This window comes from Diadema antillarum, unplaced genomic scaffold (genome assembly GCF_040938485.1).
Source record: "Diadema antillarum isolate AM-2024a unplaced genomic scaffold, OU_Dant_1.0 scf00000027, whole genome shotgun sequence".
Classification (NCBI taxonomy): domain Eukaryota; kingdom Metazoa; phylum Echinodermata; class Echinoidea; order Diadematoida; family Diadematidae; genus Diadema; species Diadema antillarum.
In genome coordinates, this window is record NW_027270916.1 from 1,772,849 (window position 1) to 1,791,918 (window position 19,070).

Here is a 19,070-nt window from a genome sequence, read left to right on the forward strand (position 1 = left end):
GAGCCTCAAATGAATGAACATAAATTCTGTATTTGCCCTCTGTATCTTTATAATTTCCATTCATGTGAAAATGGACAAGAATAGAAGTATTATTCTGAGTATCACAAAGTTCATTCTCATTTCAGGCCTGCTGATCTAAGACATTTTATACCTGATAGCACACTTGGGGGGAAAAAGTCATTAGAATACTAGCTGTTATGTTCTGCCCAAGATGTGCAAATAATTGGTAGGAGCGCTAATACATTTCACAACCAATTAAATATACCGGTATCTTAACCTCTTTGACAATCTGTACAACCTTATAAATATATGTCACATGGAATGTTGCAAATTTACTAAGAATTACATATCATAAAGACATTTATGGAGACAATCAATCATCTCACACAAATTATACGTACCAACATGAAACAACACATATCAATTACCAGAACTTCTTGTGACCTCAGAACAACATTGAAGTAAACTTGATTTTGATCCACTGGGCTCTCTGGAACAACCTTCTATCATCACATAGCGCTGCAAGAAACCATTTTTTGTCCATTTTGTTCTTTGAAGTGTTTTTTTTTACTATGGATCAAACCTCTGACCATAAAGCACCAAACCTTGCTAAGGACCCTGTTTCCACTCTCTGCCTGCATAAGTACCTGAGCTTTTCGATGGTTCCACGCTTTAATGGCTGAGAGTCTTCAAACACATGCTGAGCAGTAGAGAAGAGGAAAAACAAATTAAGAAATGTTAAAGGTTCTATTAATCCCTAGCAATTGTTTATTACCCCCAAACCATGAAATGCCAATATATTTTGCTATTCCGAACATAGTATGAATTTCAAATAGTAGTACTTTTCTCCAGGTAACTAACAATGCACTCACCGTGTACAGTCGTACACCTGTATTTACACCAGTTTTTATATGTTATTCTACTAAATCTCAAATATCGTCACTTGGGCGACAAGACCTCGTATCTACAAAATGTCAAATGTTCAAGGGAGCCAAAAACTAGAAATGTCGCTACAGCGACTGGTTATACCCCCGCCAAACAACATTTCATAAGCTTTGGTCAAAACAACATTTCATAAGCTTTGGTCAAAAAACTGAGGAAGTAGTTAAATCCGCAAGATCTTTCCTTGATCTTCTGCCATTAATATGCCGTTACCATGGCAACGTACTTTCGGGTACTGTCGAAAAATGCGTCTTGCACATCTACAACCAAAGGCACACATCTGTACCAAGTTTCATGGAAATTGGGCAAGAACTGAGGAAGTAGTTTGCAACACAAAATTTTCCATCATTTTGGCTCATAATATGTGAGCTGTTACCATGGCAACATACTTTTTGTCACTGTCAAGAAATGTGTCATGCTGACCTATATCCTAAGACAAACATTCAATATGAATTCCATGAGAATTGGAAGAACACTGATTAAGCAGTTTTGCCATGAAGCATTTTGCCCTATATTTTACCAATAACATGCCGTTACCATGGCAACGCACTTTTTGCCACTGCGGAAATATGTGTCTTGCACATTAACATATTCAGATGAACATCTGTACCTAATTTCATAAAAATTGATCAAAAACTGTGGGAGGAGTTCGCGACGCAAGATTTGTACCCATTTTTGCCCATAATATGCCGTTACCATGGCAACGTACTTTTGGGTACTGTCAAAAAATACGTCTTGCACATCTACAACCCAAGGCACACATCTGTGCCAAGTTTTATGGGAATCGGTTGAAAACTGAGGAAGTACTTCGCGACGCAAGATTTGCAACGGACCGACCGCCCGACCGACCGCCCAACCGCCCGACCCCCCGACCGCCCGACCGTCCGCTGATTCCTATATACCCCCTTCAAACTTCGTTTGGCGGGGGTATAATCATGGTGGCCAAAGAACTACAGCGAATGGGATAGTTTTTCCTTGGAAATAATGTGGTGACTTCATTTTTGGGTTAAGACACTTAGGATTTGGACAGGACATCACTTAACCGATTATTTGACCATTAATCAAAAAAAGTCATTTTCACCAAAATTGCAGATACAAGGTCTTGTCACCCCAGCGACGAGATATAAAACTACTTTCCTTCTTCTTCATCTTTGTCTCTATATCTTGGGCTACAAGTGTATCTTTTTAATACTCATAGTGTCATAGACATAGTGAGTAACACCCATGTACACATAAACCACAGAATTATGAAAGTAAATTAATATGCTTGACCACTTTGGAATGTCCATTTTCATACAAGCTTATGTAAAATACTAATTGTATGAAACTGTATGTAATTTCACTCTGTTCTGCATTGAATTGTGCTTTTGTGACAAGTTATGAGACATGCCATACTGTATGTACACTGTATTGTACAGTAGTCTGTTGTCTGTGTAGAAAGGAGAGCACTGTTGCAAAGCAGAGACTTCCCCTCAGGTCTTACTCTCTATTCACTTTGAGTTGGTTTATTGTAAAATAAGGAAGACATGAATTTAAGAAAATAACATCTAGGAGAGTTCATAAAAACGTTTCATAAAGAAGCTATTTCCTGCCATGCCTTCCATCTTCTGTATTTATTCCTTTGCCTTTGGCGAACTGAAAAAAAAAAAAAAAACTCCCCTGGAAATACTAAATAGGTTGAAAAGTTTAACACAACTCAGCGTCTTGAATTGTTGGCACATAATGGAGAAAGTGGTGAAATCATACAAATATACATAAATGAGATATTTCACTTCCACACTATTAACCCTTTGGCAATCAACAATGGCGAGTTAACTCGCCGCACTTCGACACTGCGTTACAGCCCAACGGCAAGTTAACTTGCCGAAATGCACACCTGATTATGATCGTGAATAAAAGCTCAGTATGCTGTCCTTGCACGGTGAAAATTGTGCCATTTGCTCGTTTTGCTGCATCTGCTTTATGTAGATACCAAATATGAAAGGGAATACCATTGAAAATTCTTGCGAAAATTGTTATAACGAAGCTCTCCATCCATTCTAATGCATCCCCGTGTTTAGCGAGGGTTGCATACTATATACGCCACACATTAGCGGTCTGAGTTCCTGACAATTTCGCAAGTGGTTAAATTTGAGGTTGTGAAGTATAGTGCACAAGGAACGGAGAAAAGGTATGTATGCATGCACGTCACATTGAATATGTTTTAAATTCGCGAATAGCACCTAACTTGCGAAATTTGAGAAAAATTCAGCGTATACAGTGATCACGTGTGAGTCTATAAGAGCGCTGCAATATTTAAGTTTAGCTACCATCAATTCTGATTTGCTAGATTGAATATTAATTTTTCTGTCATCTCCAGAGCAAAATAAAGCTGATAGCATGAAACTATGATTATCAGAGAACATCCTTTATTCAGGAAGATTTCTCATTCGGTCAACAAAGCTCCCCTTCCACTCGAATTCATCGCAAGCCCAGACTTGCTGTGCTTCGCAAGTGAATATTACATAGGTGTGTCTATGGGAGTGCTACAGTATTGTAAGTTTAGCTATCAATTCTAGTTTTCTAGACTAAATATTAATTTTCTATCATCTCCAGGGTAACACGAAGCTGACAGAATAAAAATACAATTATCAGAGAACATCTTTTATACAGGAAAATTTCTCAGTCGTGGCTTGTGAAAAGATGTATTCTCAAATTGCAAGAGCAGTTTGCATTGAGCACGCTGCTGCACAAATTTAAAGTGGTCCTGGCAGTGGGGTATGTGAAACAGAATGTGGTCGTGAAAGGGTTAAAGAGATAGGCTAGTAGAATGGAAATTTAATGCACATGCAGTGATTCCCTTTAAAAACTACCTCTATGAACGTATGGCAGTTGATGTTGGCAGACTGGTTTGTTGCCCGTTTGAAGATATCAACCAGAGCTGAGATGTTGCTGGCAGCAAGAATCTCCTCCCGATTCCTCAAAATGAGTGACAGGCAGACACGGAATAGAATTTTGGATCCCTCATAGAACAAGCAATCCCATATCCTCAAGGTTGTCTGATATCAATGAAACAAATATGAGCAAAGGGGAAAAAAGATTCAAGGAGCATAAAACATAAAGTGTGTATGCATGATGTATAAGTAGTATGAACAAGAACTCACAAGGCATGATACACAGGCCATCTACTGCTCCTAGTGGGGTCAGATCTCGCCCCCCCCCTTCAGATCTCGCCTATAAAATGCGTGATCGCGCCGAAAATCGGCACAGGCGACGCCCGCGACGTATGCTATCAAAATGTATGGTTGCTTTCTCCGAAAAATTTTTCTTATATTTTATATTAATGAACTCTTTATGTGCCATGGTGGAAACCCCCGGTGTGCCACGTTATTCTGAGACACGAAGGTAGTCAGAATTGAGAAAGAATTCTGCTTTTCCGATTTATATAACTTCTACAAATTTCTGTTAAGATGGGCATAATAGTAGGCAAAGTCAAGGAGGAATGCCAAACTTTGTTACAATATAAATTGTATGACGAATCTATTTTCAATTTTTTGTTTGAATGACCAGTTGCTACATTACTGTAAAGACATGACTTTTGCACATAAAACCGTGACAGAAACTTAGAATGTATGAGCAAATCTAGTTGGGAACATCGATTGATTGTCCACCACCACATAGAATGCAAGTCGTATACGAGAGGAACAAAAGCACAAGAAACGCTTTCATTGTGCCGTGGGATTAGCAGTAATTAGCGGTTTATCGATCGGTCTTGGCGGCTTTGTTTGTTGAGCAGAATACGCGAAGTTGGCACGCCGCCGACTGAGTCGGACGTGCGAACGTGGCACATAAAGAGTTAATTATTGGAATTTATGCATAAAATCAGTTTTGGGCTCTAAATCACTTATTAATGCTCTAATTAAGCTAATTTCTTTTCAAAAATGTTTCTTGCATCATTCTCCTGAGACATAGGATAAAAAAAAATCTGTATCGAAATTAATTTCTTATGTATTTGATTGTTTTTTGAATTTCTTATGTATTTCTTCGTTTTTCGACCTTTTGTTTTTGTTTGTCTTTTGGCCAAAATTTGTCACAGACATTTTTCGAAGCTTTATTATAAATTAATTTCGTCCATTCTAAGTCAAGATATGAATTTTTATGTGAATTAATTGAAAAAACACAATTTGCATTGGATTTGTACACAAAATAAAGTTTTGGAGCAATTTTGGGGTTGACAAATTTTTTTCGAACGGGCGTCGCGTCAAAACGGTACGCGCGGGCGCAACAATTTTGGTCTCAAAAGTTGCGCGATACTTGAAAGAAAAAAGTCATGGAACATCGCGGCGGGAGCTTATCGCGCTGCGAAGATATTGTGCGAAACGTCGAGGGGGGCAGATTCCGCCCCCCCCCCCCAGCCTGATTAGGGTTAAAAAATACATTTCAGCATAACTCAATATTAATTATACTATACATTTATTGTTTGTAGGCTTTACATTTGCATTGAGGCCACACATTTTCCTGGAAATTTTGTGCCATTCAGACTCAATTTTGATGAAGTTATTAAACAATATGTAACAGTGTCCTGTAGCATCGTGACGTGTCCATGTAGCATCGTGATATTTTATAAGTTGGTCCTAAGAGACAAATTATGGCAATTAGCTTGACCAAAATTTGATGCAATATGCATATTTACAAGATATGAATGAGATAGCTAAATATCTCAAATTTCCTGTACACAGTTTTAATTTTTAAAAAAATTACAAAATATATCACAATGCTATGCGGTGTCCTTTTTTGTGACATTTGGTGGACACCGCGTAGCATAGCAACACATTGTGTAATTTCCTTGTAAAAGTAAAACTGTGGAAAGGAGAGTTAAGATATTTAGCTATCTGACTAATCTAGTAATCATGAATATGTATATCAAATTTTTGTCAAGCTAATTGCGTTAATTTGTCTTTTAGGACCAGATTTTAACTATCACGATGCTACATGGACACGTCACGATGCTACAGGACACCGTTACATATCGTTTTAATAACTTCATCAAAATTGAGTCTGAATGGCACAAAATTTCCAGGAAAATGTATGGTCTTAATAGAATATAATGTAAAGCCTATAAACGATATACATGTATGTATAGTATTGAGTTATGCTAAAATGTCACACTTTGTGCCCCAACTTCACAGAATTACCCGTGTACGCGTTAAAATGACGTCATCTCATCGCCTTTCCAGTGTGCGTGAAAATGTGCGCGTTGGGCCAGCCGACCTTTCAATTACTGTAACTGCGCTATGTACAATCTGCATGTGTTGTGCTTTTTAGCTCGAGCTCCCTGTTGGTACATTTGTATATTGTTCATACACGAACGCGTTAATGCATGAATGGCTCACAATACTATCCAATTTTGTCAACAATTTTCTCGATAAAACAAATACTTGTATTTCCTATCATTGTCTACAGTTCGTACATGTGTATTACTGAAATAATTGAAATGATACTGTATTTTAGACATGCTATTAAAATACGTGGCCAGTTGAAACGTGAACTATGCACCAACTCGGGCCAGAACTTCCGAAAAAGCGCGCACCCCAATTTGTCCTGCCTCTGCTGAGGTCAACGAAGCAATCGTAAAGGCTCTCTCCAAGAAAGTGAGCATACACAGTGTACCCGAGAACGGCGATTTGAATCAGCGTTTTGAATTGGCATTTCACAATGCTGATTCTGCCTTCGCAAATTGAGCATAAACACACCCAAATAAGGGATGCAGTATCTCCCTGCCATAACAAGGAGTTAATCTCAGATGAGATGCCTTTCATACCACTATAGTCATTCTTAAAAAATCCTTGACAGTTGTTTAAAAACAGGGCAAGCAAAATTGGTGAAAGGTTTTAACCCTGCTTGATACCACACAGGCAGTGGCTAAGACCTCACCTCAATGGGCAGGACATCAAGAAAGAGGCAGATGAACCACTTGGTAGTTGGAATAGACCATGGCACTTGCTCCTTTTCCATGTGCCTGGCAACATCAGGACATTTCTCCTTGATGAGCTCTCCCAGTACCTCCTGGTCTGTTTTCAACCCACTCATATGGGGTACATAGTAATCTGTGGGGACACATCAGGTTGCAAGTATTACTCAACAGGTTACATCACCCTTTACAGCCAACAAGTTCTTGGAAGGGAAGGAGTAGGGTCAGGCTCTCCTGCTAACATCCCTCAAATGCATCTCTCTCTCTCTCTCTCTCTGTTTCATGGTCTTTAGATTAACCTCTCCCTTTAACACGTTACTTCAAAGAAGTCATGACAAATTGTATGCACAGGTCATGAATGCACTACAACATAGGTAGTCCTTAAAACCTGGTGTCCCTAGGGGCGGACAAAGACGCAGAAAGCAAATTTAGTAATTTCGCATTCATTCGGCAACCTCTCCACATGTTCTTGAAAGAGTCTGTTCACAGTCTCTATCATTCCTAAACGTGTCCCAGTGTTTCCGCACCTTCAGGAAAGAGAACAATTTTGCATCCAAATTTTGATCGAGACCAAAATGTAGATGCGGCAATGAACTTCCTGACACCTTTAGCAACTTGTTGTGAGGACATAGTCAGGACATCCTGCTTGTCCGTAACACTTCCCCCCTTCTGTAAATGATCCTGAAAGAATCCTTGCGGTGCAGCAGCTTCGCAAATGAAAGCGGAAGACACCCGGCATGTTTTAGGACTGCATGATGTCAATGCAGATCTGAAAATGCAAGTGCACAAAGCCGCTGAGGACATTTGTGGTCAAGACACGAAAGAGTCAACACGTTCCAACAAGCGAAAGGATTTTGAAATAGGGCGAAGATAAAAGCATGTGAATATTTTTGCTTGGTATATGCATCACTATTAAATGTCTTGATTCAACAGAATCAAAGACATGCAAATTCATCTTACCCGATCAAGCGCAAAAATTTACTCACACAAAAATATCTTCCTTTACAGTACTGCTATACGACCTCTATCAGATGTTGTTTGTCAGTGCCTTGGAACAATTTTTGAAGCCCCTGCATGAGCCACTATCATTTGAGTTACTTGCCCCTTGTAATGACTCCTATTAAACATTGATAACATCTGATTGTAAAGTCTTTAGAGGATGTAAAGGTCAATGGCTTCACCCTTACCAACTTCCTAACCTTCTTCTGAATGAAATCTTAACCAGTCTCTTTCAAAGAAGATAAACATGTAATAGGTTATGACCACAAACAACAGATAGATAATATAGGATATTCTTCTTTTCCATCACTTTAGAGGCTGGAAATATTATACCTATCATTACTTATAATTTTTAGAAAGGCAACACAGTACCTGGTAGAATTCTTGTTGTTAGGACCAAGAGCAGAAAGAAGCAGTTTTCTTCATCTTGCAGGACAAGGAGCATGAGAGCAACAATGAAGTTGAGTCCTTGGCAGTAGCCAACCTCAGGACGGTAGTGGGCAAAGACTGACAGTACATTGGCCAATGATTTACGTTTGCTAAACTGAGCATCATTGCTGAAGTAGATGTTATCTGGAAATGTCCGGTGCAGATCTATGGAGATAAGAAGAAGAGAAAAAAATATTAAAAGTCATACTTGCATTTGACATGTGAGTGAAAGTGAGTGAAAGGGCTGGGATCGGCTGTGGCCGAGCCCGGCCTTCATTTCACTGTATACACGCAAAAGGCCAAATGCAGTACCAAAATCGGCAGCGCGTTTGGCCAAGCTCTGGAGGTACATACAGTCTCAGCTGTGGCTCGGCCCGTCCTTTTCTCACTGTAACTGTGTCTAAGTAATCTTTAAAGTATGGTGAACGAGAAAAAAAGGATGATATTCATAAACAAGGTGATTTATACATTTCTGGAAAGCTTATGTCTCTAGGAATATGAATAATCAACTTTCAGAAGGTAAAAACGTCTCCAGAACAATGGAGAGATGGTGTTTTGAGACCCTTTTTAGATCACCTGAACCCGATCTGACGGCAAAATTTTGGTGACCAAAATTATGACGTCACGAAATGTGCGCTGTGCTACGCACTCCATCCACACAGTGGGCTCCGTCTGTGGAAGGCCGTTGCAGACATAATTCGTTTGGGGCATACGTATGGAAACGGGCATACGTATGCAACTGCCTTTAGCAAACGTTTGCTAATTGACCAATCAGCGAGTGTTGTTTGGCAAACGTTTGCACGGTGCGATAGCATACGTTTGGAAGTTTTTTTGTTAGCAAACGTATGCCGTTTTTATATGTATGCACAGAATGCCAGTAAATTGATTTTCCAGCCAACCAATGAAGTTAGCTGAACCAGCTGATCAGCTCAGTACAGCTCAGTACTGCTCAGATCAACTCAGTATGGCCAAAAGAACTCAAGTGGAAAAGAATTGCGGTAAGTGCAAAAGTAAAAAAAAAACATCTTCAGCTCATTGAAGAATTTAACCACGTTCCAGTTGAAGAACTATCAACAAGGTACGGTGTGAGATTTCCACATACACATATAATACGTACACTTAGTTCTTCCTTGCTCAGATCGGGCATGAGTACCTACCATGCACACTACATACACACACGCAACATACACACATATATATACAAATGCATATTAAACGAAGTACCTGATTGGTCGATCAATTGCATGCATACATGTACGTGCGCAGTAAATTAACATACGTATGGAATGGGGCATACGTACAATGTATGACAGATAACATGCAAACGCTTGCTAAACACCGTACAAACGTTTGCTGAACAACACTCGCTGATTGGTCAATTAGCAAACGTTTGCAAAAGGCAGTTGCACACGTACATTGTATGCCCGTTTCCATACGTATGCCCCATGAACGAATTATGTCCGCAATGGCCTTCCATATCTGTCGCCTCTCCCTCGCTTCATCTACCACCCCAACTTTGCCACTATCAATATCAGTGTCATTGTCACTGTCATCACTCAATTCACTCTCCACATGAAACTCAAAGTCTTTCTGTACAATATAAGGTAAAAATTGGACGTTTTCATGTCTCAGCCAAGAAAGCAGATGCGACTAAAGACAGGCCTGATATTGCATCCGCTCACCATGAAATACATGCTTTATGAATGGCGGCCTCGATGTCCCGCTGCACCCGTATAAGGGTTTTGTTCATTTCATGCTGTCATATTTTAGGGCTCGAAAAAAACTGCTGTTCCGGAGCGAATATCGGTGAAGCAAATCAGTCAGTTTTAACTCGCAATTTCTCAGTGGCACGAATATCTTTTAATAAGTCACATTAAAAATCTGTTTTAGGAGACATTTCCCTCTGCTTTGACACCTTCTTTTATATGATTTTCTTGATTTTAATGTCTCGTTCACCATACTTTAACAGTGAATGTGTGCAACATTGAATATCCAGTCTCTTTTCCACACAAAAAGCTGGAACAGCCAGTCCTACCTTACATTTGTTTCTATATTCAAAGCTCAACAAACTCTCTACAAGGGAAGCTTAATATCTCATATCTGATTTAACATCACACAAATTGCTTTAATTACATGCACCACTTGTAGTTCAAATCTAGAAGTGTCAGCAGCTAAAACATTTCACATTAGTTGCATTCTTTAAACACATTTATAAACTGTAAGTCTTGATGATTTAGCACAATTTCCAAACATCTTGCTCTTCTCAGCATGTCTACACTACAAACTCAATCACATGTATGTAATAAGATGTTTAATTCTCAAACTGCTGCGTTACCAAGTATATCTGGGAAAGATTTACATTGCTATTGATTTGGGTAGAAGTTATGATTTCACATCGTGACATTCCTCCAACACATATACAGCAAAGTGATGGCATCAAGTACCCTACCCTGGTGAGTACTTTCTCTAATATGTACAACGTAAGTTTACCTACGCGTATGTATGCAAATTACAATAATGGGAAGAAATTTGACATAATTCACACTAAATTCATCCTAGCACACATAATCAATTGTAGTTACAGAAAATGTATACCGGTACTTCACACAGAATAAATCAACACTCTTGCTATGCAGTAATATGCAGATGTGTGAACTCAACCTAAATTTGCCCAATTTTACATTCATACAATGGTGTAAACTCCCTTTACAGTGGAACTCCTTTTACCACACATAATGACTGAATGCTGTTTGTCTATGAAATTTGATGTTCAAGAAATGAAATCACACACAGAACGTGAGCACAATGAAAAAAAATATTGAACTTTCTTACCAATATTGATAACTTCTGTAATTTCTGGATCCTTTGGTTCTTCTAGAAGCCGTTGGTAAAGACCAATATTTTTCTTCTTCATCTTGGCTGCCCCACTGACATTCATCCACACCAGTCCCCTGTGCTCTGATGGAACGCCTTTCCTTACATAGCGCTTCACTGCAAAGACAACAAAAAATGTACCCAGTGCATGTTGTTGATGCTACCTTTGCATATTTGGCTTGCATTTTGTTGCATATTTCCTGAAAGCACACATACAAATATGCAGTCATACCCAATAAAGCACAATTAAGCATGCTCACTACATACACAATACGCATTGTATCAACATAGGTCTGCACTAGTTGTTCGCTTGTTTAAAAATTCTCTGAACTATCACATGCAATCGCAAGGTTAAATCACCTTTGAGGGGATACAAGAGGCATGAGGGGATACTATAGGTCTATAGTACAATATCTTGACAAGGTGTGATGACTTTTCCACATAATTAGCAAAATATTAAAATGACAGGTTTGTCACAAATGTGTTGAATGTTCACTTTGCTTGAACTAGGTTTAATTAGATGAATGGCTATATTGTCTAAGAGTGCGGATATATAGGGATTTGAGGATTTTTACTTGACTTTAGACCCTTTTATAAATTTATGCATTGAGTAATTTTCAAGGTTTGGAGAAAAAAAATGCAACTTCAGTATTGAATAGCAGAATATTTGCATTTTAACCTGGCCTCTGACGCTTGACCCTATAACCCTAAAATTCCCAAGAGAATCACTGTCAGGTAGAACATGTATAAATATACCGTGTACAGTACTCATCGCATAATCGGGCATCTGATAATCGGGATCCTTGCTTAAATGACATACGCTTCCCAGAAACATTTCCAATGCATGTTATTTTCACTGGATAATCGGGCGGGGACCTCTGATAAAAGGGACAATTTTTCTTCAAGCGATCTTTGATTTTGTTGATATTTTACACAAAAAAATCTACCAAAATACCACAACAATATTTCAAAGATTCCTAATCAGTTGTCGTTTACATCGAACTTACAAAGCAAGCTTTGGACTGGTGTGTTTTGACCTCCGTCCATCCAGTACACGTACATGCATAGCCACGAAAGCGCCGTGGTAAGTATCCATGCCATTGCGAAACACATGCTTTCGTGAACATTCTCCCCTACATAAGCAAAGCCGTGTGCTCGCTTGCAATTCCTACTCACATCCAATAAAAAACACGCCTCGCTCACCCAGCTAAGGCAGTGTACGTTGTTTATTCTCAGTCATACACTTTGAGGGCAAATTCTAAATTTCTCGTCTCTGAGTGTTTTAACTTTCAATACACTGTGATCTGTGTGTACGTCACAATCTTCCTCAATTGTAAATGAGCTAGAGGGTCGCGCCAAGGGGTAGCGTGGTTGTGTATTCATGTACATGTACAGTACGTCAGTATGCATGTGTGTGTGTGTGTGTGTGCGCACTACATGTATGTCATATGCCGTTAGTGTATGGTGAGTGCTCATAGCGAAATCGGGCACCTCGCTTAAAGGGGCCGTGTTTGCTACTCCCAACCTGTCCCGATTATGCGATGAATACTGTACTATGTTTCATGATGATACTTTCAGTCACTTTCAGAATATGGAGGAAGAAGTGAAATTCAGCACTTTTACCTTTGACCTTTGCTTGTTTGGTAATTCAATACACTTCCCAGAGAATCTCTATTGTGTAATGCATACATTATAATTATATTGAGTTTCAAGAAAAATCCTGCAGGCATTGCATAAATACGAGGGAAATAGTGAAATTTTGAGGAGTTGACCTTGACCTTTGACCCCTTTTAACCATGACCTTCCAATTCCCTAGATAATCACTGACAGTCAGTACATGCATACAGCTGTATGTACTATCAAAGTCTCCATTAAGGTACAATTGTACCTTGAACCATTTGCGAGATATGGAGAAAAAAATTGACTTTTGACTTTTGACCTCATGACCCAAAACTCTCTCTCCCTCTCTCTCTCTCTCTCTCTGGAGAATTTTGGTAGTAAATGCATACACTAAGTTTCAAGAAAATACCTTCAGGCATTGCATCGATAGCCGCATTTACACTGACTAACATCGCGATTTTTAAAATCGCGATATTTTGGTTCCACCGTTTACACTTGCGCAAAAGCACGCGAAGTTTGAGCTTCACGAAGCATCGCAATTTTTTGGTCGGTAGTGCGCATGCGTAATTTACCTGTTTTCAACACGGTAGCTGAATGGAAGCGCGCGCTATTCTATTCATTTTCACTGCAGTGCAGTATATTTTGATCACAGCTGGCTGGTTGGAACGTTGAGCCAGGGCTTTTTATCAGTACAATGCACACATCCTAGTGCTTCTCGAGACTGTTTACTTACGGTAAAACTATATAGCTTGCTACATTAGATCACATACGTAGTAGGTGTGTAAAACTTCATCTACAGCAGCATTCAGGAGGATCATGAAATTTCGCCGATATGACGAAAGTGGGAAGTAAGACTTGGAAGTTAGGACTGGTATTTTATCAGGCGACAGCAAGAACTTACACTTGTGACGTACTCCTGAGTCCTGTATTCCACAAACAACTTATATAATTATCGAGAGCAGTACGGGCACTCCCACAATCTGAATCAACGCATTTCTGGGAGAACATTATTTTGTTAAGTTGTCATGGGGTGATGATATGTGGTTGGAGAACTTCAGGTTTGCTACCAGTAGTAGTTTTCACGTACAGTGTACTAGCTAGTTTCATCAGGGAGGGGGAGGTGAGAGACCACGAGCCGACCGAGGATCGGCCGTTTAGGACCTGTGGCTGTACACAGCTGTCTATACCGTTGCTCTCTACACGTTCCAAAGAGGGATCGGGAGCGCGCGTAAACTCCCGGTGCAATCCGATACCGAGAGTCACGTGATGAAAAATCGCGATATTTCTGCGACTTGGGTTTACACTAGCTAACTTCGCCTCAAACTTCGCGATGTTTCAAAAAATCGCACTCCGGCTGGCGATTTTTCTGGCGATGTTTCGAGGGCGTTTGGGTGTAGTTGCTTAGCAACTTACACCCAAATGTCGCGATTTTAGAAAAATCGCGATTTTTCCAAGCAAGTGTAAATGGGCCTGATGTGAAGTCAAATTTTGAGCATTTGACCTTGATGTTTTGACCATTGACCTTGTGCATGTGCATCCAAAAGTTGATAGGCACAACTTCGCCCACTCATACATATCACATGCCAAATTCCATTAGGATACCTTACACAGTTTTTTAGTTACGCTGTCCACAAAATTGATTACGGACGGAAGGAAGGATAGACGGACGACCCGAAAACAATGCCTCTGGCAACACTTTGTGGCAGAGGCATAAAAATAATGACAAACAAAAGTTCTCCAACAAAGCCACACAAGCCCAGGCAGTTTATGCGATTGCAACATAGTACATGACTCGACTTTGCCATCTCTAATCGAAAAGTGAAAGCTGTCACTCCGGCCAGGGGAAAATGCCAGGAGTGACTTCTTATTAACTGCATTCCCTCACATTCAAGTTCAGATTAAATTAGATATCTGATAAAAGAGCAATACAGACAATATAGTCAAACCTGCCTTAGCGGCCACCTGCCGCATGCAACCACTGAAAAATACCCAAAGAGAAAAGCCATGTTAAAGACCCTTTGTACAGCTGCCACCTGTCTAACACAGCTAACAGCCATCAAATTTGTCTCCCACGGTAGATTTTAACCAGACCCATGCGAAGCCACAGCTGAGCCCATAATTCAGGATGTTTTTTTGCTCTGCAGCCATGTCAGTCATATGTCAGAGTGTGGCTAATGTTCAGTGCCACTGCAGTGCCACTGCAGCATTCAGCTGCCGTTCAGTCATAGGAATGCATTACCGGGTAATGAAAAACTTGCTTGGTGTACACCTACTGTGCAACATCTTGATCAACGCTGGCATTGTTCAATGCATGAAACACATATGACATGTGCACGTACACAGGGCTCCACATTAGCAGTGGCCAGGTGGCCTGGGTCAGTGTCAAGCCCCCAGATTTTGGTGGCCTTATCAGGTGGTTACACGTAACTCAGATTCCAAATGGATTGATACATTTGCTTTTATTTCAGGCCACTACATATACTACATACAAAAATATTTCAGATTTAGACATTTTGGTAGCCCAAATGGGCCACCAGACAAAGAGGGTATTAAAGTGTCGAGCCCTGGCATACATACATTTTAATGCATACTACTGTAAACGTGGAAATTTTCGCGGTACATTAATTTTCGCGGATTTCGCGCTACGTTCTGCTAGCGCGAATTCAAAAACGCGCGAATATATCTTCGCAATTTTCTATGCACATTTTGAAAGGCCTGAATTGCGTGCGCTTCGTCGATGATACTGCTACGTAGTACAGACATGTTTACGCATATAGCAGTATCATCGCACGCACCGCACGCACCGAGCCCACGGCCGATTGGTGTGCTACATCTCCGCGACTACAGTACTAGTACTACAGTACATGTATCGAGTAAAATACATGTACAGTGTACTACGTAGTTGAGCGCTTGTACTCACACTCGCGCCGCTCGCTATGTCGCTTTTCATATGCTGGCGGCATCGCTGGATGATAACAGCGACTGTGTATTAACCCGCTGCGGAGCGCGAATTTAAGACCCCGCGAATATGTTTTCGAGCCGCTTAGCGCGAAAAATTAATCGCGCGAAAATATTGACGTTTACAGTATGTGAATGTACAATGTATGCCCCTATACAATGATACTGTACATAGAGGCAATGCACACAAAATGTTGGATAACCTGTCTATTGATAGCGGTCATCTGTCTTCAAAGGCCATTCTTTCACCTCCCTTGGGTGGCCGCTAGACAGAGAGGTTTGACTGTACAAGCTGTCATATTATCATTATTATCGTTCAGTTTTTGTTTTGTTTTGGTTTTTTTTTTGGGGGGGGGGGGTAGACTCATCAGCAGATAAGATGTTTGTGCCAAGTTCTGCGAAATGGCTTGTATTTATATGCAGCCACAGCTCAGATGAGCTCAGCTGTTACGCTTTACAGCGAGCTGGCATGAAGCAGGACAAAGCACAGACTTGCTTCAGCTAAAGCAAGGGAACACACAGTGAGACACAATGAGACCAACAGATACAAGTGGCTAGTGCACAGCAAACAAACAGAGAACAAGCTACGTATGCAACAGCATGATGATGTTGGCATCATGAATGTCCTGGTGCAGTAACTTCCTCTCAGCACGATAGCATGTGTTTGTGGAAATGATCAAGGAGGTTGGGCTGTTTGACTGCTTTTATGACTGGGGGAAGGGACCGGGTCTCGAGTAGGCCTATAGCTCTTGCTAGTGTTCTGCCATTTACTTTGCAAGATTAGAGATAAGTTTGCCTGTGGTAGACATCAGCAAGGCAATCTTGATGCCACAAAGGCCGAAGGCCACTTTCATATCCTCGAAATAGCTCAAATGTTGCCACAATCAGTGGACAGCTGGATGCTCCAGCAGGTTCTGCCAATGGTATTGATGCACTGTCCAGCAAATCTGTTGGCATCCTAGGTCTCCCATGGGAAGCAATTGTCTTATCACAGGGGTCATGTTTGAAGTTGAATGAGGCAGTTCTCTTGGATGAAATGGCTGGCTCAAGGTCCACAATTCCAGTGTCAAACCAGTTGGGATTTCTCTGCTTTTTTTCAAAAGCTCCTATGGAATACAAGTTTGTAGGTGGTTCCATCTCTTTTCTCAACTCCTCCAGTATGGCATCAAGCACAGTGTTCATCGAGTTCAGTGACTGTAAACATGGCTGCGTTGATGTTGAGGATATTGCCCTTCTTTGATCTAAGGATTTGCTTTAACCCATTGAGGATGGACTGAATTTGCTACAACACGCATTTCCCATAGACACTTGCCCCGAATACACTCGGGACTTGTCCTCAATGGGTTGATAGGTTGAGCATGCACGTTGCTGGCAATCACAGAGCGGTCAGTGCCACAGTCAACTCTACTGATAGCTGTGAGAAGTAATGACACAACGCTGTTAGAGAGTGTCTTTGAGTGATGAAGACATACAGTTTGTTTGTTTCATTTCCATCTGAGAAGATGGCTGGATAGCCCATATTCAGCTGCACTAGCTGGTTTTCCATGGGGTCCACTTAGATGTAAGGCAGGACCACTTTACCAGGATAAACACCTTGCTCTTTGCTTGAATAAATGAAGAGGGATCTTTGAAGTGCTTGAGCCACGCCTCTGTCACACACAGGACCTCCATCTTATATCCTATCCGAGTTGGTGCCAGCGATGTGATCTGGAGGACACTCTGTGGTTGGGTTTTGTGAGAAGAATGTGTTTGTGATGCAGAGGTCATGAAGGGAGCATAGTTCAAGGAGTCTAGGCCTGTTCTTGTCGAGTTTGCTGACATCAAAGCAGCTGAAGCATCTGGGCCAGGATACACGGTTTGGGCTAATCAGAGCATTGAAATCTCAGAGAAGGTATAACAACTTGCAAATGTTCTGAGGTGGGAAGCTACTTGATGGTCAATTCAAGTTTTTCAAGTAACTTGTATTTCGCCTCTCCTAAAGAGTACCAGTAAGGTATGGAGGAGAAAGTATGTGGGCTGTACCTTTTGAAGGTAATTTGATGGAATACAACAGAGAGTTTCTCGCTGCAAAATATACGCCATACACTAAACGCTCCTCTGGACCTTTCCTTTGACAGAGCACAGGTCACCTGAGTATAGCAAGTCCACCTTCCACACATTTTTGTAGACTCTTACCTGAGAACAATGGAAACTTGGGGAGGAAAGCTGCTTTGACAGCTGGGGCCATGGTGTCCATTTCCATATCCCATCGCAATAGTAAAAATACCTGCCAAGTACATTGTACTTAAAAAAAAGCTTGATTATGCAGTTTTTGGGGAAAAAAGAATTTCAACTCTTAATGTGCCAGGCCCAAAACCCCTAACGTGCCAGAGATTTTTACTTATCGCCAGAATGTTTCAAAACTGGACTGACAATGTAATTTAAAACTGCGATATCTTTGAAACTATCGACTGTTTTGAATTGAGTTCTACACAACAAATATCAAGAAATGATTGTTCTTACGTGCCATGTAGTCAGGTTGCCGTAATATCTATCTGAACTTGAAATATTGCAGAAATGATTAATATCATCAAAAAATTATCCAAATTTTTTGTGTAGTATGAAAAGAAAGAGTCAGTCGTGGTTTTTCTTCAATAGAACGCTCCCTTGACTCTGTGAGAAAGTTTTAGAGCTAGATCTCCCCTTTCAAATGATAGCAAAATTGTCTTCTAGAATTGTATGATTTCAAAGATACAAGCGGGTTTTTTTGTCTTAGCAATTTCTCTTTCTGCCGCAGTAATTTATTCCCAAATCTGAGTCCTTTAGTCCCAGATCCTGTATTTGAAACTAAAGTAATTGTCCCGGGCCCTGGAAAGTGTCTTTTGTCCACTTGAGAAGGAAGCACCCACTAATCCTTCTTTTGTCTATGCTGACTGCGGGCGGGCATACTCTATTGAAATCGGCAGGCCTTTGTCAGCGAGGGATTTGTGCGTGCGCAATTCCTTGGTAACGGCGGAGATAATCCGAGTACTGATTGAGTACAATACACACTAGCGGTTGCTAGGGGCAGCTTGAAGGATGAACATAACTCGTGATCGAAAGCGAAGATGCTGCCGTGATCTGACTGATAAAAGTGCACACGCCTTCCGGATTTAATTTTTCTAACGCCGTATCCAATCAAGAATGTTGATCCGATCAACCTATCGCCAGCCGCTGTCCTTCCGATCACAACAGTACTAAAATATTATAAGAAAGTTATTTCACGATGGTATACCACTTACGTGTTTATTGCCAATCCAGAGAAATCAAAGTAAAGTGG

The 19,070-nt window shown here is 40.6% G+C and overlaps 1 protein-coding gene across 1 annotated transcript; it reads right to left on the bottom strand.

Moving 5' to 3' along the window:
- Positions 1-577: 577 nt before the first annotated feature.
- LOC139735078 (growth hormone-regulated TBC protein 1-A-like) lies at positions 578-17,999 on the bottom strand. Its single transcript, XM_071645854.1, has 6 exons — positions 17,948-17,999; positions 11,153-11,311; positions 8,264-8,485; positions 6,856-7,028; positions 3,795-3,980; positions 578-700 (listed from the first exon to the last, which is right to left on the bottom strand). Exons 1-6 carry the CDS (start codon positions 17,997-17,999, stop codon positions 578-580), a joined length of 915 nt encoding a protein of 304 aa, XP_071501955.1.
- Between the last annotated feature and the right edge of the window lie 1,071 nt (positions 18,000-19,070).